The following is a 25,782-nucleotide window of genomic DNA, read 5'->3' on the forward strand; positions in this document are numbered from 1 at the left end:
GTCTTTACGTTCTGTCTCCCTTTCTGATATTTCCCACACATTTCTTCTCCCTTCCCTTATATTCCCTTTCACTATTATTTATATTCCCCATAGACGGTATACCCTTAACAGAAATTAACCTCAAATGGATCATACACCTCAATGTGAAATAAAAAATTTATATAAAGCTTGAAGATGACACAGGAGAAAAGCTAGATGATTGTGGGCTTGATGAGGCCTTTTCAGATATACCGCCGAAGGCATGATTCATGAGAGAACTCATCACCTGGGCTTCACTAAAACTAAGAAGTTTGGGGCAGCCCAGGTGGCTCAGCGGTTTAGCGCCTGCCTTTGGCTCAGGGCTTGATCCTGGAGACCCAGGATCGAGTCCCACGTCGGGCTCCCTGCATGGAGCCTGCTTCTCCCTCTGCCTATGTCTCTGCCTCTCTCTCTCTCTCTCATGAATAAATTAAAAAATAAAATATTAAAAAATAAAACTAAGAAGTTCTGCTCTGGGAAAGACCATGTCAAGAGAATAAGACAAGCCACAGACTGCAAGCATATGACAGGGAAGGATATGAGAAGGGGTCGGCATCCTACCACATCAAGGAGCTGCAAATTAAAATAAGAGTAAGATACCACTACACACCTGTCAGAACGGCCAAATCTGGGCCTCCCACCACAGCACGTGCTGGCGAGGACACAGAGCCACAGGAGCTCCTGCTTACCACACTGGGGACACAGAATCACTGGTGCAGACGCTCTGGGAGATGGTCTGTCAGTTTCTTACAAACTAAACATTTACCATCTGATCCAGCAATGAAGCTGCTTGGCATTTACCCAAAGGAGCTGAAAACTCGTCCACACAAAACCCTACACACAGATGTTAACAGCAGCTTTGTTCATAATTCCCCAAACTCAGAAGGAACCAAGATGTCCTTAGCTGGTGATGAAGGAATAAGCTGTGTCCATCTAGATGGTGGATTATTCAGCGTTAAACAGAAACAAACTATCAAGGCACAAAAGGGCCTGGAGGAGCCTCAGGTGCACGTCAGAGGAAGAAGCCAGTCAGCAAAGGCTGTGTGCTGTAGGAGTCCCTCTGCCGCACATTCTGGAAAAACAGAGCGACGATGGGTACAGGAAGGAGACCAGTGGGTGCCAGGGGCTGGGGTTGGGGAGGAGGACCCTGGGGGAGCACGAGGGTGTTTAGGGCAGCAAAGCTCCTCTGTGTGATACCACAGGGGTGGACACCTGTCATTCCGCAGTGGTCTAAGCCAACAGACACACAACATCGACAGGGACCTGGAACTGAGCTATGAACTCTGGGTGATGATGGTATCAGTACCGGGTACTCCCCGGTGGGGATGCGGATAGTCAGGGAGGCTGTGCACATGTGTGGGCAAAGCGTATGCGGGGAATCTCTGCACCTTCTTAATGTTACTGTAAACCTAAAACTCCCCTAAAAAAAATTAAATCTTGGGCAGCCCAGGTGGCTCAGCGGTTTAGCACCGCCTTCAGCCCAGGGTGTGATCCTGGGGACCCAGGATCAAGTCCCACGTCGGGCTCCCTGTATGGAGCCTGCTTCTTCCTCTGCCTGTGTCTCTGTCTCTGTGTGTGTGTCTCTTATGAATAAATAAAATCTTAAAAAAAATTAAATCTTTAACAAAAAGAAGAAATCCAAGGTTTGAATCATGACCCTGCTTAATCCTGACTGTTAAACCTCAAACCTTGGCTACGTCACTTGCAGAACAGGGGCTGTAGCACCCCCTCTTCGCAGGTGCCCTGAGGTTGAAACCCCACTGGGTGCAGTCTAAGACAGCAGAGAGCCCTGCAGTGCACACACAGGGCTTCCACCCAGAATGACCAGGGGTACACCGGACCTGCAGAGAGCCACATAAACACCCTTTCCTTCCCCCAATGCAAAAATCCACTTATACACCACCAGTGGAGACACATTTGTGGGATATGCATTCAAAGGGGTGGTGAATTTTCCAATTTCAGATAACATTTACCACCTTTCGGGCCCTCCTTCCTTAGCCTACCACAGCAATAGGGAAGGACATGCTGCTGGAACCTCCCCACCCCCAACCCCAGAAGGAGGCTCAAGTGTGAAGCATCCATGTCACAGTCTGGCTGGCTGGAGCAGACGAGAAGGATGTGGGTGGGGGGGATTGCCCCAAGAACCCAGGCCATGTGTGGCTCAGCCAAGGGACAAGAGAACAGGTGCACATGACAATAGAACATCTGGCAGCAGCAGTTTAGGAACTGAGTCAAAAACCCACACAATTACAACTGTTTATAAGGACAAAAATCTACCCTTAGACTCTTCAAAATGTGATCATGGCCATTGGGAGAGGGAAAGCCAGGGGGTCTGACCTCTCCTCCATCTCTAAATCTTCAGAGTGCTGTACAGTGGAAACTACTATGACTAGGAAACTACTAGGAAGGGTGCAGGCATGAACAGAATATTCGCTGAACAGCCCCTCAGCTCTCCTGTTTCCCCAACCCCATCCTCACCAGCCAGCAGAAGGATCTCCTTGTGAGACTCTTGGCTATCAAGAACAGAAATGTGAACACATGCAGAAAAGGTATTTTAAAATCATGAAGGGCAGCCCTGGTGGCGCAGCAGTTTAGTGCCGTCTGCTGCCCAGGGTGTGATCCTGGAGACCCAGGATCGAGTCCCACGTCGGGCTCCCTGCATGGAGCCTGCTTCTCCCTCTGCCTGTGTCTCTGCCTCTCTCTCTGTCTCTCATGAATAAATAAATAAATAAATAAATCTTTTAAAAAAATAAATTAAAAAAAATTAAATCATGAAAAGTCCTCTGAGAAAAGTCCCTTGGAGACAACCCAAGCCAGGCACCATTCCATGTCTCACTGGGTCTTTCACTGGGCGCCGGCCACACAACAGCTCAGCCTGTCCCTCTGGTGCCACTGGCCACCCCTCTGCCAAGGAAAGTCCTACATGCTAACGCCCGCCCTCATGCTCCAAACTGAGCTCCTAGTGGGGAAGGCAAAGGCCCCAAAGGGACATGGACAGGTGTGAGATGCTCAAAGCACTGCTGCACCAAGCATGGTCCCTTACCATTTGATAGGCACCTTCAGTGAATAAGGAGCACAAGCCACCAGCCCACTGCCGAGTTCAGCCAGCATTTCTTTCAGGATTTTCCAGATGAAGTAAACAGAGCAAGGATCCACACCCTGGGAAGTGACCTGTCTTGAGATCAACAGTATCTGTGCTTCAAGAATTTTCTCATCTCAAAAGGGTGGGATAAAATGGGCTCCAAAGGGGCCCATGGATAGGACCCTCCTAGGCACCAGCAGTACGAAAGGGCAGGAGGGAGGGAGGGAGGAGAGCCTCAGCCTGGCTGTGAGAAGTGATATCCCTCCTCCATTATCTGCTCTGCACAGGACCCGCCAGAGAGGGGGCAGTACCTAGAGGGCTCCCGGGCAGGACAGAGCCCACCGCACATAAGCAAAAGACATCCTGCAAGGCCAACAGAGGCAGGGCCCAAGGGCAGCAGGAGAAAAACGGGACTGGACACTTGTCAACTAGCATGTATCATGCCATCAGTGACTGAGTTACGATATCCAGCTCAGTTTTACCGAATCACATCTAACAGGCTTACCTTTTTGTCTTCCTTAGTCTTTCTAACTTGTCGATGGGGACCGAAAATGTTTTGCATCCCGAAAGCCTTCCTGGACCAGTCCCTTTTCTGGGTGCTCAGGGGGGGCTGTGCCAAGCTGCCCTCCACCCTGTAGCGGTCGGCGGGAATCTTGCTCATGGGAGGGGGCAGCGTGCCGCAGTTGACACTAGACCACCCATCGGTGGAGTCTGTGTAAGACTCCTGGTCACTGGCATGTCCGCACTGCCACTCCTGCAGGACGTGGACTGGAAGCCACCGCTGGCCGAAACTACCGCCATGGCCCACGGCACCCCTCTTGGAAGGCGGCACTGAACTCCGCAAGGGGGCAGGGGGAGCCTCTCCGTGAGAAGTGGACCCTAAGTGCTTACTGAAGTCCCGGCACCTATCAGCCTGTGGAGAGGCCTCAAACAGGGGGCCCCCTTCGGGGTCGTGGCAAAAGGCCCCATTCCAGGGGGCACCCCAAGGCTGGGAGCTCCTCCCACCGGCACCCTCCCAGCCACTGTTGCTGGGGCCGTGCCTGCTAGAGCTGGCGCCCAGGTCAACCACAAGCACTCGGCTGCTTCGCTCCTCCTGGTGGAAGTTGCCAATGCCACTGTCACTGTTGCTGCTGGTGCTGGTGTTCTGGTGGGCATCCGCATCCCCGTCCACAAAGGCCCGGGCCCTGACTCCCTCGATTAGCTCGCCCATGTCTCTGTACAGTACGGAGACAAACTGGAGGACAGGGAGAGAGGATGCTGGGAACTCAAGGCAGCCGTTGGTGTCGGGGTCAGCCGTGCACTCAAACCCAAACCGCCGAGCAATGCCCTGATGGATCTTGTGATTGAATAAGTCTGGATCCACCATGAACACATGGCAGGAAGTCCGCAAGGCACCCTCATCCTCGTGAGCCAGACTCCCATCGTCACTGGTCTGCATGGTCACGAGCCCAAAGAGCCTCCTGTCATCTGGGCACACAGCACTGAAGGCCAGCTTCTCAGCCGGGTACTCGGCCAGAACAGCCGCCTGGTCAGTACAGAGCTGCACACGGTCGTGCAGGACCCGCATCGTCACCAGGGAGTGGATTTTCTGCTCCGCCCGCAAGCGCCGCAGGCAGCCACGGATCGCCTGTAAACTGTCCGACTCAAGGTTACAGCTTGTGGAAGGAAGTTCGATGGAACCTAAGTAGCCTACGACCATGGCAACGTTTAAAATACTTGCATCTACTACAAAATCTTCAGGATTCTCAGGTCCGATACTGAAAACCGAATCATCATTAATCATTTTTGATACTTCCTCCTTAGAAAGCAGGCCAGGATTCGGATGACTTATACTTTCACGTCCAAGGTCAAATCGCGCAGCGGCTGACTCTGAAAGGGATCTTTGTTTCAATTTCAAGGGCTCTGAATTGCTCGCACGAAGACTAGGATTTTCAAAGATCATACTGAGAATTCCACCGGACTGCATTTCTTCAACAACTCGCTCTGCTCTATTTATACCTAAGGCTTTAGAATCAAGCTTGGGCTTCAGCCAGCCTTTTCCTTCATAAAATCCAATCTCTTCATCACTGGAACAGGACTCCACGTGGCCAATGCCTTCACCAATCACCATGTGCAGGACACCAGAACATTTCCCAATTAATTTCACTACATCCTCATGGGACGCTTTCTTCACATTGATTTCATTGACAGCAAATATCTGATCACCAGCACGGAGGCCCACAAAATCTGCAGGGCTCCCTCTCATGACACAGCTGAGCACACAAGGCGCCTGACCAGAAAGGGTGAATCCGTACCCTGTTCTTCCTCTGGCCACTTCCACACTCCTCATGCGAAGGGGCGCCGGCCCATGAAGTGGACGCTCCACTGTGTCCCCTGCTCTATACATCTCGATGTGCTTGCAATACCAAGGGCATCATTCTTTACTGCAGGGGATCCATAGTTCAGGGAATGCTGGGTGCTACTGCACTTTTCCTTGAAATAATGCCCTAAGGAAGACAATAGATAGCTTGTTATTCCAGATCCCATATTTCCATTGCTTACCCATATCACCTAAATATAAAAAGATAACTCATAACAAAAACCATCATAGAAAGAGTGTCTGGTTAACACATAAATGTCCAAAGGAAGGAAAAGCAGTCTCTACATATGGTAAACCATAAAGTCAGCCTAAGAAATTTCCCTCCGGAGCAGACTGTGTTTCCCAGAATCGACACACTTTGCAACACTGATGTGACGTTACTCCCACCTTAGGTTTGAGGGATCCAGGGCTGCAGCAGAAGCTTCTCCTGCCTTCTCCTGCCTGTCTGGGCAGAAAGGAAAGACACCTCAAGACCCTTACCATTCCAAGTGTGATCAGAAGACCAGTAGCCTGGCAGCGCCTGGAAATGGGCACAATGGGGCTCTCGTGCCCCTCTGCAGATCCAGCACATCCCTACCTGCACTTTAATCTGAGACGCAGAGGCAGAGTGAGAAGCAGTGCTGGCTACAGACCTGGGGTAGAAAGGCGCCTATCTGATCACAAATTCCTCCATCACAAGCAGCAATCCATCAGGAAAGAGTCAGCTTATATTCTCTCATATTTTTCCTCCCTCAATTAATTTCTTCTGAACAAGGTACCATGTGGGAAAACTGCGTTAGTCTGAAATCGCCTCAGCCAACTACAGAGGCCACCGGATAGAACAGTTAAAACCACCAAAAAGAGCAAAGGAGGGCAGCCTGGGTGGCTCAGCGGTTCAGCGCCGCCTTCAGCCCAGGGTGTGATCCTGGAGTCCAGGGATCAAGTCCCACATCAGGCTCCCTGCATGGAGCCTGTTTCTCCCTCTGCCTGTGTCTCTGCCTCTCTCTCTCTCTCTCTCATGAATAAATAAAATCTTTAAAAAACATTTAAAAAAAAAAGAGCAAAGGAATATAATTTAATTGTTCCGGGGATGACTTCAGCCTTGGTTGTCCTCAAAAACAAACCTGTGTCAGGGTCCCAGGACCATCCCAGTTCCATGACTCATTAGGAGGACACACAGGACCTAGAATAAAGTTGTGCTCATGGCTGGGATTGATCCCAGGGAGTTGGCCAAAGGGAGAGGTATGGGGTCAAGAAGTCAGGGGGACGAAGTCCAGAGGAATCAGGTGCCAGCTTCCAGCATCCTCTCCCTGGGACTCAGGTGGGATGCACTCCATTCCCAGCAGCGTGTAGTGACAACACGTGTGGGGTCTTGTCAGCCAGGGTGGCTCGTTAAGGACGTAGAACAGGGCTTGCTGGGGCTGGTCCTCCAGGCCCCTGCCCCTGGCTCAGCCCAAACCGCAGACCCTCAGGAAGAAGGGGTCTGGCACAGGCAGGGGGGTGTCCAGCTGAGGAGCGGGAACACTTCCTGGACACCTGCCCAGGCCCAGTGCAGCACAGGCCTCTCGGGGGACAGCCTGGTCCCACTGTGGAGCTCCTACTGTACAAAACCCTTCAAAGATCACTTTAAAAAACAATATAGCAAATCATGTTGTGAAGACCCAAAACAGTATAGATATCATGTTTCTTAAGGAAAGTACATTTTTAAAATAATTGTTCTAAAGTTGTTAGGATCAATTCTTCATCCTGGGAAAGGTACGCAGTCACAGAAGCTTAATTTCAAGTAATGCCCACCCATGCGGGATCCCTGGGTGGCGCAGCGGTTTGGCGCCTGCCTTTGGCCCAGGGCGCGATCCTGGAGACCCAGGATCGAATCCCACGTCGGGCTCCCGGTGCATGGAGCCTGCTTCTCCCTCTGCCTGTGTCTCTGCCTCTCTCTCTCTCTCTCTGTGACTATCATAAATAAATAAAAATTAAAAAAAAAAAATGCCCACCCATGCATGACAGAAGAAGCTACAGGAACTGAAGGGTGTGCTCCAGGGTGGCCCCACCAGTGGAGGCAAGGACAGAGAGGACACAGTGTGCAAGATGTGGATTTGAACAAAATCACCCCGATGGCTAAGAGTGATAAAAGAACAAAGTATTTCTAAATTACCATACTGTTTAATATCTAAGTAGTGATACAAGAATCACTTAAGTATTATGACTGGACATTTAACTACTTGATATTCATCATTAAAAACATCTATTAAAGTTGGCCAAGAATAGTGTTCAGGGTCTCCTCACCAGGCCACTTCCACGCTGAATGATGCTCCCCCACCAAATATGCCTTACCCCCAGGGAACTGGGAAGTAGCCTCCCACAGCCAAAGAGACCTCGTAGGCATGTTCAGGTGAAGGCTCCTGAACACAGAAGGTTATCCTGGCTGATCTGAGCAACCCCTGGAGTCACAGGGTCCTGATCAGAGGGAGGCAGGAGGGTCAGGGTTAGAGAGAAGTGGAGATCAGAGTGGCAGGCTATGAAGGTAGAGGAAGGGCCACACAGCTCCCAATCGGGGCACCCCTAGAAGCCACAAAAGGTGAGGAAAACAGACCCTCCCCTAGGGCCTCCAGAAGGAACAGTCCCACGACATTGTGACTGTAGCAGGTGAGACTGACTGTGGACTTATCACCCAGAACTGTGAGAGAATAAAGTTGTGTTGTTCCAAGCCTCCGAGTTTGCTTCCGTGGCCACAGAAACTCGTGCCAGGGGCGTCACCCTACTGGTGAGGAGAGAGCACACAGATGCAAGGGCCACTATGCCTACCTGTGCCACCCATCACCATGACCCCTCCCAGGACAGGGGTTGATGACGCCCTGCTGCCTTCCTCCAGTGACAGAAGACTGCTGGCTGTCTCTGCCAAACAACAGGTACTGCCTGTATAAAATTAATGATTTCCCAATTTTACATGCAGAATTATTTTGTAATTCACCCAAACACCAGAGTCCTAGCACTGTACGATGTAACACCAAGCCAACAGTCTTCTATGTGACTTACCCAAATATTTCTACTGGATTCTTACAGTCACATTCCTCTATTGATTAAAAACTGTTTCTAATTCAAGCAACTTTCTGACCACAGGTCCTGTCCCTGTGCTTTACTCACTGAAAAAGAATTGTTTCTAATTCATATAAGTAGTGTCTTAATACCTACAACCACATTTTGAGTTCAGCCTACAGGTTAATTTTTCCTTAAACTATATCAGTTAATAGTAAAGTGAGCAGAGTGAAATTTGGAAGAAACCATAGGGCACAGTTTCCAGCTCCTGTTGGCATTTTTGCCATCTCGGCTGCTCAAGTGCCAGTTCCTGGGTCCCCTTCCTCCACCCGGATACTCCAGGTGAGGAGGTCTGAGCTGCCCGCTTCAACAAAGTCTCTCCCCCACACACACCTGCCAGGTGATTTCGACAGGTAACAACACCTGGAGCGCCCTGACTTGAGATCACCTGCTATGGGCTGAATGTGTGTAGCTCCAAATTCACAGATGTTGAAATGCTACCCCCCAGTGTGAAGGTGTGTGGAGGAGAGGCTTGGGAAGTGAGGAGGTTTAGATGAAATCGTGAGGGTGGAGCCATCAGGATGAGATTCCTGTCCTGTAAAGCAGGACACCCCCACCCCCGCTCTCCATCAGGTGAAGACAGTGAGGACTCGAGAAGACGGTTATCTGGAACCAGGGAGTGTCCTCGCCAAACACTGGACCTCGGTGTGCTTTCAGGTGCTCAGCATGCAGGGTTCTGCTGTAGCCCCAGCCAATGGACACATCATCCAAGCTGGCCTCCCCATTGCGCAGAAAAAGGGAACAGCTCAGAAAGAAGCGACGGCTTCCTCACAACACAGACAATAGGACACAAGGGTCCCCCCACTATGCCCACTACCAGGATCAAATGACACTGTCATTCCTTTACCTACGTCATTCAGGCCAGCAGGACCCAGGACTATACTTCAGGTGCCGTGACCTTTCCCTACTCCTCTCTGAGGTTCAAATCAGAAGACAGTCCTATCTGATGAGTTGCTCCACTCACAGCCACCAAGTGAGTGTCTACTCCGTGCCCTGCAGCATCTCACACCCAGAAGCCACACGGGGCCCTGAGCAGCCCCCAGGCCCCAGGGAGGGAGAGGCAGGATAAGGCAAAGAGCCACCACCCCACGTGGTGTGCTCCGGGCCCTGCAGGGGGAGCAGGGAGAGCAGGAGTAGCAGGGGGAAGAGGAGCAGGGAGAGGAGGAGGAGCAGGAGGGGCAGGGAGAGCAGGAGGAGGCAGGGGAAGGAGGAGGAGGAGCAACAGGAGCAGGGAGAGCAGGGGGAGGAGGATGAGGAGCAGGGGGAGCAGGAGGAGCAGGGGGAGCAGGAGGAGCACGGGAGCAGGAGGAGGAACAGGAGGAGCAACAGGAGCAGGGAGAACAGAGGGAGGAGGGGGAGCAGGAGGAGCAGGGGGAGCAGGAAGAGCAGGGGGAGCAGGGAAAGCAGGAGTGGGAGGAGGGGGAGGAGGGGAAGCAGGGAAAGCAGGAGGAGCAGGGGCAGAAGTCTGCCGGCCCAGAAGGGAGAGGAGAGGAGCACAGCATCTAGCACTCCTGCCAACCGCATGGCTCACCCCCTTCCTCTATCCTTCCTTGCTGGGGTGCATTTTGGAACGATGATGCCCCAGGTCACCATGATAGGCCCTGAGCTGAGCACAGGTGCCAAAAGACCGAAGCGGGGAAGAGCAGCTACAACAAGGGGGCCTGGAAACGAGGTAGAGGGGGAGGCTGAGGACCCCGGGCAGAGGGCACCCAGCACATGAGGACAAGTGGGAAGTGCAGGAACAGAAGCAGATATCAGATAAGCACTAGCAGCAGGGAGCTGTGTGCAGTACTTGGTACTTGGTACTTGGTACTTGGCCTGAGCCAGGGCTGTTCTCAGGACTCCACGTGTGGTAACATGTGTGCCCACAAGCCACACTGCTATGACGTAGGTAGGATTACTCCCATTTTGCAGATGAGCAAACAGACACACTGAGAAGCTAAGCAACCTGTCAAGGCTGCACAGCTCCTGAGTGTCACAAGTGGATTTGAACCCCGCTCTCTCCACCTCCACACAGAGGGGTCCTTAGAGGAAGCAGAAGCAGCCCTGGGGCTGAGACAGCAGGCGCCGGCCACCTCCACAGTCCCTCTGACCGCCTGATCTCTTGCTGCAGAAGCCCTGCGGTGCCGTGCCACCCTCTCCGACCAGGACCCACCCACCAGCAGGCCCTACCCCTCACATCCTCCCCCAAAGCTGTTGTGTCTGGGTGCTACCTCCAGCCACCACTGCCATGGCACCAAACACCCACTGGGCACTATTCCCCCCAACTTCTTGGGGACATTTGCAGAAGATGCAGCATAGCCCCAACACCGTCACACATACCAGGACGCATGCTGACCATCCTTGCACCCTGGCCTCACCTGGTCTGATCCATTCTGGTAACCTGCCACCTGATCTCAGAGAAGCACTCCCCAGTCCAAGACATGTTTCCTGCTCTCCCCCAGACTAAACTGACCTAGGACCTGCCCTCTCCAACACACCAGGTCCCCAAAATGCCAGAGAACAGACTGGTGGGTTCTTGGCTCACCAAGGCCAGTTCCAGGCCATGAACAGCCACTAATAACCCACACCCTCACTGAGCTCTCATCCTTAAAGGGCCCTCCCCACAGGTCCCGACCTGACCCACCACTGCTTGACACCTGCACACATTACCTGCCGTTCAATGGTGACACCAGGTGGGACCTTGTGTGGGACTTGGCCCAGAACAGGGCTGCCAATTGAGGAAACAGACCCTTCCTTCAAAGACCCCACAGCTCAGGGACAAGGATGCTGGCTGACTACCCAGGACTCCCCAGCTGCACATCTGCATACCTGTTGCTTGGTGAGTGACTCCCAAGGAACCCAAGGGGCACAGCACACCCAGTGGGGACCCTCCGGTGGTCACGGCCCCCACCCATTGTGCTCCACAAAATGGCATTGCCAGCTCCCTCGACCAAGGTAAGGACCCCTTTCCTCTCTAGACTTCAAAGCCCTCCCCTGTGGGTAACCCCAAGGCCAACAGGAGATGAGAATAGTGCAGAAGAGCTAAGCCACCAAGAGGATTGACCAGGAGCTGCCAAGGGAAAAAGTGGGAATGGAGGGGAAGAAACATGTGGATAATTTGGTGACAAGTCTCTCTGTTCATCTGTCACTATACCACCCACAGAAGGCAGCCAGAATGGGTTCCCCAAATTTGTAGGGTATATCTGGGTTGTATGACTTAAATTGCACCCCATGCGGAAAACATATTCTCTTCAGAGAACCCTGAAGGCAGCTAAGACTGAAGCCAGACTTTTTAGCATTTGATGGGATGTCTGGCCTTGTTTGATGTTAGAAAAAAGTGGAAAAGGACTGAGAGAAATAAACTGGAAGAAAGATCAGAGGGATCCTGCAGTCACCAGAGCAAAGGGGACACTCCCCAGCCTCACTCCCATGCTCAGGGGACAGGCCACTTGCTCAAGCCCTACAAAGAAAAACACAGCAGTTTAATTACACGCCTCAAACCACAGTCATGCCAATTCTCAGGGAGTGCTTTGCAACCAGGCTGTTTCTGCAGAAGCAATGGGTTACCACAGCCCCAGTAACACAGCTCCAGTGATGGTGGGGATGGAGAGCATGGGTGGACAGATTGGAGGTAGATGGGGGATGGATGGATGGGGAATGAATGGAGGGGGGGGATGGATGGATGAGGGATGGAGAGATGGATGGGGATGGATGAAGGTAGATGGATAGATGGATGGATAAACTGACTGGATTTATTAGTGGTAGTCAATGTTTGCCCAATAAAACCTGGTTGGGGATTAGGTGGTCCAAAAATTAATGGACCCAGGACAGCTGGGTGGCTCAGCGGTTGAGCGTCTGCCTTCAGCTCAGGGCGTGATCCCAGGGTCCCGGGATCAAGTCCCGCATCAGGCTCCCTGCATGGGGCCTGCTTCTCCCTCTGCCTGTGTCTCTGTGTCTCTCATGAATAAATAAATGGAATCTTTAAAAAAAAAAAATAAGGGACACCTGGGTGGCTCAGTGGTTGAGCACCTGCCTTTGGCTCAGGGCATGATCCCAGATTCCGGGATCCAGTCCCACACTGGGCTCCCCTCGGTGAGCCTACTTCCTCCTCTACCTGTGTCTCTGCCTCTCTTTGTGTGTCTCTCATGAATAAAATAAAATCTTTAAAACAAACAAAAAAATTAAAAATTAAAAAAATTTTAAAAATTAAAAAAAAAGTAAAAGAATCAACTGGATACCCCTTATCTGGAACCAGTCTCATTTGTACCATTTGTTTGACTCCCCGGGTTGTGTTTCTTTTTCTTCACCCATGATGCAAGCTCTAGGCCAGTGTGGGGCTGCCATGGGAAGGTGGGCCTGCCCCCACATAAACATCAGCCCAGGCAGACTGTGCTCATCCGAGCCAGCCAGCCAGCCAGATGCACCAAGGGCCACGTTCCCAGCACAACCCTCCAAGATCTGCGGCACTCTGGTGCTCTCCTGAACAGGAAGAGTCTGATAAACTGCAACAACGTGTAAACAAGCTCCCAGACATCCTAGAGGGGTGAGCTGAAGCCTCAAATATATGAGGCAAGGAGAATTTCCCATGTTCTCTGTAAAAGACTTTTTGGGCTTTGGGACCAAAGAAGGAAATTCTTTTAAAAGGACTCCTGGACAGGTGGTACCTCATGTGTGTAGAATTCTGCAGTCTTCCCCTGAATACCAGAGGCCTAAAATAGCTCTGTTAATACAAAGAAGCGAGCTGATGTTTGTCTGCATCTGTCTCACAAATACCAGGAGCACCTCTGTGCAAGTGCACCTCTAGGAGGAGGGAAGAATGGAGACAACAGGACCTGCCTGGGGAACCTGTCCTGGGGGAGCCTGTCCTGGGGATGCTCTCCTTTGGGATCCTATCCTGGGGAACTCATCGTGGGGAGTCTGTCCTGGGGATGTTCTCCTACGGGATCCTATCCTGGGGAACTCATCGTGGGGAGCCTGTCCTGGGGTAGCCTGTCCTGGGGACGCTGTTCTTGGGATCCTGTCCTGAGGAACCCATCATGGGAAGCCTGTCCTGGGGAACACATTGTAGGGGAGCTTGTCCTAGGGGAGCCTGTCCAAGAGAACCCATTGTGGGGAGCCTGTCCTAAGTGAACCCATCCTGGAGAGCCTGTCCTGGGGAACACATAGTAGGGGAGCCTGTCCAAGGGGAGCCTTGCCTTCTATCCCCCCAGTAGCTAAGACAGAGTCTAGCAGGTTGCTCTAGTCAGGGCTCTTGGACTGTGGAACTGGACCTTAGAGGACCAATCATGCCATTATGCCATTCATGTGATCCTGGTCAAGTGAGGACCTTGGTCATGTGTATTGTAGAGACCCCAGAGCCACGGGCTGAGGCTGTGTCAGATGAAATCACACATGAGAAGTAGGGCAGGGGCCAGGCCTTCGCTTCCATCCTTGCTGGCCCTCCCCCACCCATCTGAGAAATCACAGTCCCAGGAGACAACACAGGACCCCCTGCGTGGTTCCCTAAGGGCAAGGATGTGCTGGCTGCATACACCAAGTTCACCAAGTTCACAGCACTCTTCCCTTTTGAAGGCCCCTTCCTGGACTACCTACTGTCCACAGGGCCCATCACAGGCCCAGGTCCTTCTGCTCGCTCCCCTCCCTGACTCATGAGCATGAACGTGAGCCCAAGGGTGACGTGTGGCTATGCAGGCAGTCTGTGTTCACGTCTATGGGCCCACTGGAGCATAGGAAGGTATTCAGTGGGCAGCCTGGGTGGCTCAGCGGTTTAGCACCGCTTTCAGCCCAGGGCACGATCCTGGAGACCTGGGATCAAGTCCCACATCAGGCTCCCTGCATGGAACCTGCTTCTCCCTCTGCCTGTGTCTCTGCCTCTCTCTCTCTGTATCTCTCATGAATAAATAAATAAAATCTTAAAAAAAAAAAGGTATTCAGTAAGCACCTGCTGAGCCACTAAACATGGCTGAAAGTCTTACCTTTCTCTAAGTATTAGAATTTTAATAATTTTTTGTTCAGAGCATCTAAAATTTCTAAAAAGAGCAAACATGATTCTTGTAATGAGAAAAAAATCAAAGTTAATAGAAGCGTGTGATGAATTTTACACGTAATTCTTTGTTGTACAAAAATGAAGGTGGCCTTTTCTCTCCAAACTCACATCAATCCTGCCCCACCATTGGCCCAACAAGGATGCCACAGGGAAGACAGATGAACTGTGGGGTGCCCCAGGCTGCTGTGGGGGCACCTGTCTTCCCTAGCTGGCTTCCAAGCAGGAGACCTTGCCTGAATCACAATAGGGCCGGGCAAGAGTGGGGTGCCTGCCCGGAGCCCCAAGCCTTCATGGCAGCAGAGCAAGGGCTGCAGGTGCAGAGAGAGGGAGTGGTCACAGCATGCTGCCCACCACAGACGGCAGAGCTTGCTGGGCAGGATGAGCAGAGGGCATTGCCACCCCTGCCCAATAATCAGTATTCTGATCAACACCAACTCAGAAAACAGTAAAAGGATGAAAGAAACCCAACATCAGGTTTCTGACAGGGGTGCCAGGGGGTGCTCCAGCGGTCAAGCATCTGACTCTTGATCTCAGCTCAGGTCATGATCTCAGGGTCGTGAGTTCAAGCCTGGGGTTGGGCTCCACACTGGGTGTGGAACCTACTCAAAGAAAAAAAGAAAAAAAAAAACTGACAGAAAGCCACTCTGGCATGTTTCTGAGTTCCCGCAGGTGAAGCTAGGATCTGCCCCATTCCCTGTTCCCAGATCCCATCACCTCTGAACCCCCGAGCCCCTGAACCCGACCCCTCAGACAAGGGCTGGCAGCCTAACTGCCCCAGTAACCAAGCATGAGATGCAGCCTTGTACCCAAGAAAGTCGCAGGCCACAGGGAAGCAGGTTGGCCATCAGGGTGTGTGGGGGTCAGGCAGCCAGGGCCACGGGCTGCCCTCTGCTCCTTCAGGTGACATGGACCCTACAGGCTGATCCCAAGCAGACTGACCCTGTTTACATTGACAGAAGGGAACCATCAAGAGTTTCCAGGTGAGGACAGTACTTGATTGATGAGCCTATGTTTCCAGTAACACCACACAGAAAGCCCACTGAATGAAACCCAGTCGCACAACACAGGTCCCACAACACGAGTGCAAACAGCACAGAAGGGCACAGACATGGCAATGAGGACTCTCCAAGGTCACCGCTCCTGCCCCAGCTGCGCACCTCTGGCACATCTCCCCAGCAGAGCTCGGCTGCACCTCCTCCCCTCACCCCTTCTCTGAACTCCCGTCACCACTGTCTCACCTCCTGCCAGCACCCCACTGTCCACGAGGATGTTCCCGAAAGCCACCTCCTCATCTCACCTTCTGCTTTTCTAAGTCCTGGGTGCATGTGAGGTCAGTGAAAGCTGCTGTGGGAGGAAAGGGGTGAAGTGGCAGACTGGGATCCTGGGAGATGAAGGGTGAGCCTCACAAACCCTCTCCTTGAAAAACCGTTCCTCCAGGGAGCTGCTTATGGCAGTCCCTTCAGGAGCCCAAGACAGAGGAGGGCTCATTTCAAAGTCGTCCATGTAGTAAACAGCAATGTGATTCACAGGAGGCCCACAAAGTTGTCAAGAAAACTGCGTCAATGAAAGCACTACCACCTTGAACTGGAAGCAGGAGAAGCAGCACAAGATGCAAACTCCACTGGTGGGGAGAGGCCATCCCCCTGCAAGCACGTGCTGCCTTCCGTGAGAATGGAAGATGACTCAGAGTGGGGGTCAGAGGCCCTGAAGACAGAGTCAGGCCTGGTGACATAACCAAGACATTTCCAACAGCAGCCAGGCCCCCACACACCCCATCCCCCTCGCCTTGGGCAGGAGTCCACGGTGGCCATCCCATGTCTGTGCCAACAGTGTGCTCAGGTGTGGGAGGTGGGGCTGGGAGCTAGCCTCTCTTGCCCAGGATGGAGAGGATGCACATTCCAGGGGCTGAATCAAGGAGCCACAATCTGGGGACGCCTGGATGACCAAGTGGTTGAGCATCTGCCTTTGGCTCAGGGCGTGATCCCGGAGTCCTGGGATAGAGTCTCATATCGGGCTCCCCGCAGGCAGCCTGCTTCTCCCCCTGCCTATGTCTCTGCCCCTCTCTCTGTGTCTCTCGTAAATAAATTAAAAAAAAAATTTTTTTAAGATTTAACTTATCCATCCATGAGAGACCCAAAGAAAGAGGCAGAGACAACTCACTGGGGCCTAAAACCAGACAGTGGTAGAGCAGACTGACACCTATCAATGTTCTGATATAACTCAGTGATACCCTCCCAGTTGTCCCACCCTTGGCAGCCCTTCCTCCTGAGCCTCAGGCTGGACCTAGTGCCTCACTTCTAATAACCAGGGCAGAAGCAACAAGAAGTCACTTCCAAGATAATTTAAAAAGAGACTGGCTTTTGTCCTCGTTGTCTCCCTCACTTGCCCTGAGGGAAGTCAGCTGCCAGGCTGTGAGGTGTGTTGAGCAGCAGCCCCATGGCAACAGTGTCTCTGGCCAACAGCTGGTAAGATCATGAGGCCTGCCAGCAGACCTGTGAGATCTTCGGAGGCCACCGCCACCATGTGAGTGAGCCTGGAAGCAGATCCATCACAGTGTAGCCTGGCCGACACCCTGATCACAACCTTGGGTGACACCTGAAACAGAGGACTCAACAAAGCCTCAGATTCCTGATCCAAGAAACTAAGAGATAATAAATGTTGGTTGTTGTAAGCTGCTGTTTGTGGAACTATCTGTTACACAGCAGTATGTGACTAATGTCCCATATAGTACAAAGTATGAAAGTTTTCGTTTGATTTGTTAGCACTGCTGCTATCAATATAGAAAAAAACGGCACTAGATTTATTTCTAGGTAGCAATGCGTGATTAACTTTCTCAAAGTGTCCCCCTAAGGGTGAGCCTCACAAACCTTCTCTCAAAGTCGTCCGATGGAGTAAACAGCAATGTGATTCACAGGAGGCCCACAAAGTTGTCAAGAAAACTGCGTCAGTGGAAGCACTATCACCTTGAACTGGAAGTTCTGCAATGGGTGATTCAGGAAATCTGACTGCACACACTTGAGAGAAACTGACTACAGAATGGAACAAACTGGCTAAGAACAGTGCCTACACTGGATGGCCACTGAAACACTGTGACCTCACAGCTAACCATGACAATCCCATCCCTCTAAGGAGGGCGCAAGGCACAGGTGCACTGCCCAGGGTCACCGCCGAACACAGACTCAGCTGACCAAGTCCAGTGTGAGCTCTTCAGCACCACCTGGCTGCCTCTCATTTTCTCCTAGCATGTGAGGAACAGACCTCCTGGGAGGTTTTTCTCCCACCAAAATGATGTACCTGGCTCTCAGTCTAGCTCAATTCCATGATACTTCATCTCCCAAATGTGAACACTAACCTAAGCTTAGGAGGCAAGTCAGCAGCCACTGAGATCATTCATGTGCATGGTTGTTGAATAATTTATAATAGGCTGAACAGAAGAGCACAAAATATACAATGTTCCGGGTCAGCATTTTGTGATTATGCAAAGGTTTTGCAGGGGCTTTTCTTAATGTCAGTTCTTGAGGTTTAACACTTCAAGTCCAAAGAAACCAAGAGATCAAGCCACAGAAGCAAGTATCGGGCTCGGTACTAACAGGGCATTCCCATCTGCCCTCCCGGTGGGCTCCGGGCTCCAGGCTCCAGACTCCAAGCACCAGGCTCCAGGCTCTGGGCTCCGGGCTCCAGACTCTCAGCTCCAGATTTTGAGCTCTGGGCTCCAGACTCCAGGCTGGGGCAGGAAAAACAAGCCCCTAACAGAGCTGCTGCGTGATCAGCAGGGGAGCTGAGAACACACTCCAACAACAGTAAAGGTACTCTTGGAAACAGGAACTAGGGCAACTATAAGTAATGAGGAAAGAAGAGAAAGAAATAAAAAGGAAACTAAGGACTGGCAACCTGAAGGTTTCATCTCTTCAAACACAGTAGAAAAACATATGTACAATGACTACAGTCTGATCCTGTGAAAAGGAGATGGTATTCTGAAAGTACTGATACACAGCTGGAGAAGTAGTTATGCCATCCTTACCACTTACGGCTTGAAATGCGAGCTCTAAACTTGCCTAGCTTCCTCCCTCAGGAGAACATGACACCAGTGCATTTTCAAGGCACTGAGCCAATGGATGGCCAGACAGATGCCACTCAGCCCTCGGCCTCCCCTCGGCCTCCCTGCCTTCCCAGCTACGGCCACAGCTCAGCGGCAGAGGGAGACCCTTGGCTGCAAGTGCCCGAGGCCCTCCGGACACAAGGGCCTGTGGGAACCAAGGGCCTGTGGGAACCGGCTAGGGCCCCGCGGCACAGGTGTGTCCCTCCAGTTCCCGGAGTCCCACCTACAGTCCGAGCCTGGCTCCAGGGTGCCTCTAACCCAGCACTTGCCCTCCTCCTAGCATGTGAGGGACAAGGTGGAGATCTGGCACGAAACTATCATTTAAATTACAAAGGTCCATTTTACTGGTTCAAAAAATATTAATGTATCTTTCTGAGTGAATCTAATCTTCTGGGATATAAAGTTCAGACCAAACAAAATCTGTAGGCTAACCAACTAGGAGAAGGAAATGTCCTACGCTCTCTCATCTCAAAGAGATAAACATGCAAGACCTCTGATGATTAGAAAAATGCATTCTTTAATACTGGCTGGGCTCACACAATGCACAGTGAATGGGACAGAGCACCTGCAGCCCCAGGCCACACAGACACCTGTGCTGTGACCCCGGGTCCACACTGTCCACACCCACAACCGGCATCCCTCACAGGCACTTGGGCGGGTCACCGGCCTGACCCACAGGCTCTCCCCCCTCATTTTGCAGGACTCTCTGTAGTGCTGGGCTGAACAAAGCTACTGAGGTAGGTGCATTCTAATGTAACTTCTTTTATTTACATCACATTAAGAACATTTTCTACACCAGAAGGAAGTTAGGGAAGCTCTCTATTAAGGAAAGAAGCTCTGGAGAAGGAAGGCAGCCAGAGGGCCAGGTGGGAGCTGGCAGAGGGGATCACAGCAAAGGGCAAGGCAGAGAGGGGAGAGGCTGGCGGGTGGCCCGCCGGCACCCCGCAACAGCTGGCTGTCACCCCTACTCCTGTGCAGCCTCCCTGGGCAGCGCGGAGCCCCGCTCCCGCTCCCGCAGAGCCTCCTGCTCTCCCTGACGCCACCTTTCCCACCTACACCTGCCCTCACCTTCCCTCAGGCTCGACTCGAACCCAGGCCTGTAACACTCCCCCACTTCTCTCGGGATCCAGCCTTAGCCTCCAGCCTGCCTGTTGAGGCCTGCCCCAGCCTCCACATCCACCTCAGACAGGCCTGTCCTCACCACCCACGATTTCCCTGTGCCTCATTCATCCATTTGCTCATTCACTCACTCAATGGCTGTTGAGTGGCTTCTACAGCAGCATCAAGTAGACAACTGTGAACAGTGACCAGGGGTGGCCCCGGCCTCTAGTGCTAGCCAACCCCGGGGGGACAGCACAGCTCATCAAGTCCACCAGTCATGGAAGGTCTGGGGGACACACGGGGTGGGGGCACCCAGCCTTGACCCCCTTGGGGAATCACTCTTCCCCTAGCGTGCCCTCTGCCCATCCCTCCATGGCTCCTTGGTTCAGTTCTGACCCACTAGCTCCTCCAATCCCCACCTCCCCCCCAGCTATCTGCAGACCAGTGGGCCTCACACTCCAGCCACACCGCTGTCTGCCCAGGCACCATACCACCTTCCAGGCCTTTCTGAGGGGCTCAGACAAGGGCCCACAGCCATGGCTCACTCCCACCTGGCCGTCACCACCAGGACCGAGTCCAGAGGATTCAGAGGGCAGGTGCCCACCCCCTCCAGCTACCAGCTCCTGGCTTGCTCTGTAGCTGATGGAACTGTGGGGCTATTTTTGATTCCAGTAATCAATTCTAGCTCAATTATCTGGAAGGACTGGAGATTAAACCATCTCAATTTTCCCTCCCGTTATTATCTGACTTTCCCTTCCTCCTTCTACTTGATTCTGTCTGTGGCTGTCACCTGGGCATCACGGGGCTATAGAGCTGTCAGGTCTGGCATGTAAACAGGACACCCAGTTAAATTTGAATTTCAGGGGATCCCTGGGTGGGTCAGTGGTTTGGAGCCTGCCTTCAGCCCAGGGCGTGATCCTGGAGTCCCAGGATTGAGTCCCATATCGGGCTTCCTGCATGGAGCCTGCTTCTCCCTCTGCCTGTGTCTCTGCCTCTCTGTGTCTCTCATGAATAAATAAATAAAATCATAAATAAATAAATAAATGTATTTGAATTTCAGATAATAGATGGCTGACTTTTAGTCTAAGTGTGTCCCAAATACTGAGCAGCCTGTGTTGTCTGATAAGTCTAACAGAAGGGACAGAGGAGGCCGTGGCCCTCACAGTCCCTGACTCAGTATCCCTCAGCTCTCCTTGCTGGATCCTCGCTGGCTCCCATTACCGCCCCACCCCCCACCCCCGGAATGTCACCTCTACCTCCCTCGCAGCTCCCCCAGCCCCACACAGCAGCTCCCCTAGGCCAAGTGGGCAGTGGCCGCCCACAGACAGGGGACAGGCTGAGCCCTGTGTCTATCTCCCTGCCTGACCCCCCACACCTCACTCAATCCCCGGCCCCAGCCTGCCTCCTGCCTCACCCCCAAATGCCTAGAAAGACAGAACAATTTTCCTTGGCAACAAATGGCCTTATGTCAGGCCTCCCACGCGACATTCTCCTACCCACGTACAAATTTGGTCATTGCCTACAGGATTCAAGAGGGACAGGCAGAGGAGTCTTACACTGCCCTTTGTCTGGCTCTCTCATTAAGGCTGAAAGAAATCTTTCTGCTCTGCATGCCTTTCTCAGTTACTCCCAGGAAGATAAGAGAGTGTGCAAACACACCAAGTCCCTGTGCCCACTTCAGTGCAGACAGTATGAAGGAGAAGCTACAAGCCTCAACCCTGCCCACGGGGAAACTGAGGGCAGACACCATTTGGAAGCAATAGAGGAGGGGTGGCCAGAGGTCATATGAGCAAGAGGCCCCAACCCCTGGTGGCCCCACATGGCTCCTCACCTCCCGGGTCCAGGCAGGCTGTCATGAGCTGAATGGTGGCCCCAAAGACATCAGACCCTAATCTGCAGGCCCCAGAAATGTGGCCTCCTTTGGAAACAGGGTCTTTGCAGATGGGCTTAAGTGAAGGATTCTGGGACAGAAGATGGTCCTGGATGGTCTTAGATGGTCTGAATGGGCCCCAGATGCCATCCCAAGTGTCCTTATGAAAGGGAGGTAGAGGGCAGATCCAATGGAGACAGGGGACAGGTCACGTGAAGATGGAGGCAGAGACAGGGCGGTGCAGCCATGGCCCATAACTGCCAGTAGTCCCAGCAGCTGGAAGAGGGAGGAAGGATCCTTCCCTAGAGCCTAGGAGGGAGTGCAGCCCTGCCCACACTTAATTTGGACTTCTGGCCTTCAGAACTGTAAGAGAATAAATTTCTGCTATTTTAAGTCCCCCCATCTATGGTGCTTTGTGACAAGGGCCACAGGAAATGAACACAGGGCTGGGCCCAGGGCCCTCCTCTTCCTGGGGCCCAACCACCCCAACTTCATAGTGAGGAAGCCAACTGGCCGTTAAATTCTCCACAGAACCATCCTTCTGGCTGGACTCCAGGCAACTAGGGATACAGGGCTCTGGTGAGCGGGATGGTCTGGGCATGTTACTCTGCCCAAGTACCACCTGGGGAAAATGTGTCCTAGGCTTGGCTCCTCTGGACTACATTTAGGAGGAGCCACAGAGCTCACAGCCTGCCACAAGCTAGCTGCTTGATAGAGATGTGCTCTGCAGGGGAGCCTGGGGGGCTCAGTAGGTTAACTGCCTGCCTTCGGCTCAGGTTATGATCTCATGGTCCTGGGGTCCAGGCCCGCATCAGGCTCCCTACGAGCAAGGAGAAGCAGCTTCTCCCTCTCCCTCTGCCCTTTCTCTCTTGTGTACTTTCTCTCTCTCTCTAATAGATAAAGTCTTTTAAAAAAAGAAAGAAAAAGGGACACCTGAGTGGCTCAGTGGTTGAGCATCTGCCTTTGGCTCAGGGCGTGATCCTGGAGTCCCAGGATTGGGTCCCACATTGGGCTCCCTGCTGGGAGCCTGCCTCTCCCTCTGCCTATGTCTCTGCCCCCCCCCCCCCCCCCCCCGTCTCTCATGAATAAAAAAAAAAAAAAAAAAAAAAGATGTGCTCTGCAAAGGTCTGAGCTACCTACCTGGATACCTCCCAGGGCACATATACTCATATAAATGACACTACAAACCTAGATGTGACATCACTAGCACCATCGCTAGTGGTCACAAAGTCATATGTGTAAGACACAGTTCCACCATGTCACACACACCATCCTAATTAATGCTCACAGCAGCCTTATTCTTAACCTTACCTGACACACACTGTACCCAAAAAAGCCCAAAGTCTAACCAGACAGTGGGGCTGGAGTGAAGAACATGGTCTGTATCTCTCCTCCTGGCCCTCAGATGGAGCCCAGGCCTAGCAAACTCATGCCAGGCTCAGGGGTTGTCAGCCTCTGAGAGGTCAGAGAAGAACCACCCCTGATACTTATCCCTAAGTGGCTCACATCACAGGAACACAATGAACAATGGACAGGCTCTACTGCCACCGTATTCATCAAACTCCTTTACTGATCTAAAAAAAGTATCAGGTAAACACCTAGAAGGGCTTTATAATATCCAGTGTTTATGTTAAAGAAAACTTTCTTTTAGACTAGAGGGGTTCCCTCCTGATTACCTTGATTCTCCAGATGAGAAACAAGTAAGCCCCAAAGATCAAGGCCTGGCTATTAATCAAAGTGTGAAGAGGTCTATCAGTGAAGTAAAAATACTCACGTGTTCTCCTATGCTGCTAAATCCAGTTCCAACTGGGTACAAGACACAAAAACCAACTATGTGAAGGTTTTGGAGAACTATGAAAAGCAGGCAGAAGGACGCCTGGGTGGCTCAGCAGTTTAGTGCCTGCCTTCGGCCCAGGGCATGATCCTGGAGTCCCAGGATCAAGTCCCACATTGGGCTCCCTGTATGGAGCCTGTTTCTCCCTCTGCCTATGTCTCTGCCTCTCTCTCCCTGTGTCTCCATGAATAAATAAAATCTTAAAAAAAAAAAAAAAAAAGCAGGCAGAAACTAGAGGAGAATATCCCCTAGAAGAACAGTCGCCCTGGGTAAGACATGGGTTCGTACAAATGGCTTGGAACTCCAGCAGAAAGCCACAAGCCTCCTACCTTTGAGTCAGAGAATGAAGGTTGGGTACAGCTGGAAAGTGAGGGAGACATCTCAGTATCTCAGAAAGGAGGTAGCTTGGAAGAGAGAAAGCCCTGAGATGTGTTTGTAAACTGCCCAGGCTCTCAGCCAGCCCCTGAGCTAGACATCCCCTAAGTGCCTCCAAGCAACAGAAGGAGCAGCCCAGGTGCTCCAAGCAGAGATTACAGCAGAGATCTCAGTTTAAGTCCAGACAAATGAACTTCCAGAAAAAAATCATAATTCTCCAGAAAAGAGAATCACCACAGTGGACCATCCACAATGTCCAGCACATGATTATTACTAAATGTTCAAAGAAACAGGAAGATGTGCCCCACAGTCAAGAGAAAAAGGGGTCAACAGAAATTGATCCTGAGATAGCCCAGGGCGTGAAATTAGCAGATAAGAACTTAAGGCAGCTAATATGATGTATTCAGAATTTTATGGAAAATATGATCATAATAAACAGATGGCACATCTCAGGAAAGAAACAGAAACTATAAGAAAGAAGCAGGCCCCTGGCTGGCTCAGGCAGTACAGCACATGTCTTGATCTCAGGGTTGTGAGTTCAGGCCCCACACTGGGTGTCAAGCTTACTTGAAAACATCAAAAAAAAAAATTTTTTTTTAAAGAAGCAAGAGGAAATTCTAGAAATAAAAACTACAGTAACTGAAATTTGAAAACTCACCAGACAACTGGAAGAAGAAAGGGTGTACTAACTTGAAGACAGACGAATAGAAATTATCCAATATGAAAATAGACAAAAATGATTTTTAAAATGGACAGAGCCTAAATGCCCTGTGGGACAGTATCAAATGTCAACCATAAATGTAATAGGAATACCGGAAAGAGAGAACAAACAAAGGAGAAAAATATCTGAGGATATAGCAAATTTTCCCCAAACCTGGTGAAAAATTACAAATTTATATAATCCAAGAAGTTCAACAAAGCCTGGCAGGGTGCATACAAAGCCCTCCTACACATCAGACATCAGTCAGAAATGCTCAGAGACAAACACAAGAGCTGTAGAGCTGTAAAGGTGATGTGTCAGCATCACCACCTGACACACAGGGACACCGCAGCTAGGACAGAGTCTCATACAAACAACAGCAGCCAGAAGACACTGGGATAACGTAGTCAGAGTGCTGGAAAGACACTGGCAACCTGGAATTCTACATCAGCAAAAAGATCCTTTAAAACTGAAGTAAAATGAAGACATTACAGATCAATGAGAACTGGGAGAATTTAGCAAGAAATGCTAAAGGAAGTGTTTCTGGCTGAAGAGGAATGATACCAGATGGAAACTCAAATCTGCAAGAAGGAATGAAGCACATCAGAAATGGTGAGTATATAGGTAAATATTTTAAAATATTGGTTTTTCACTCTTAATTTCTTTAAAATACATAACTTTTAAACACAAAAATAACCCTGGGTTGTGTGGTTTATAATATATATAACTGTAATGCCAATGACAACAAGAGCTCAAAGGGGGAGTCAATGGACTTACTATTACAAAATCATTACATTTTATGTCAAGTGTTACCAAACAAACTTAAACAGAATGCAGTTGGTTAAGATACAGCGGTCCCACTTGCATCTCTTCACAGCCAGCCCAGCTCTAGAAGCACCCTTTCACCTAACACTACTTTAAGGCTCTTTTATCATCTCACATCATCACAAAAGGGTGAGGGCAGTACATTTTGAGAGAGAGACCACATTCACACAACTTTTATTACTGCGTCCTTACACTCATTCTAGCTTATTATTAGTTATTCTTGTTAATCTCTAATTTGTAAATTAAACTTTATCTCAGGTATGTAAGTATATGAAAAGCCATAGTCTAGATGGGATGCAGTACTATCTGTGGTTTAAGGCATCCACTGGGAGTCTTAGAACATATCCATATCCTCTCCAGATAAGGGGGACTACTGTACATATTTTGGACCACTAAAGATAAGGCAAAGAGATACA

General features: G+C 51.2%; 1 protein-coding gene across 8 annotated transcripts in view; it reads right to left on the minus strand.

The window, feature by feature from the left end:
- Positions 1 to 25,782, minus strand: part of RGS12 (regulator of G protein signaling 12) — a 119,710-nt gene that overhangs the window by 86,616 nt on the left and 7,312 nt on the right. For 7 of the 8 annotated variants that reach the window (XM_038533173.1, XM_038533172.1, XM_038533171.1 and 4 more), the window contains exon 2: positions 3,606 to 5,586. In XM_038533173.1, the coding sequence (XP_038389101.1) occupies positions 3,606 to 5,486 (1,881 nt within the window). In that variant the 5' untranslated portion in view covers positions 5,487 to 5,586. Of the gene's footprint in view, positions 1 to 3,605; positions 5,587 to 8,243; positions 8,350 to 25,782 lie in introns of those variants that run through there. The other variant, XM_038533168.1, reaches the window with a different exon arrangement.

The sequence above is a fragment of the Canis lupus genome, chromosome 3, assembly GCF_011100685.1.
Source record: "Canis lupus familiaris isolate Mischka breed German Shepherd chromosome 3, alternate assembly UU_Cfam_GSD_1.0, whole genome shotgun sequence".
NCBI classification, from domain to species: domain Eukaryota; kingdom Metazoa; phylum Chordata; class Mammalia; order Carnivora; family Canidae; genus Canis; species Canis lupus.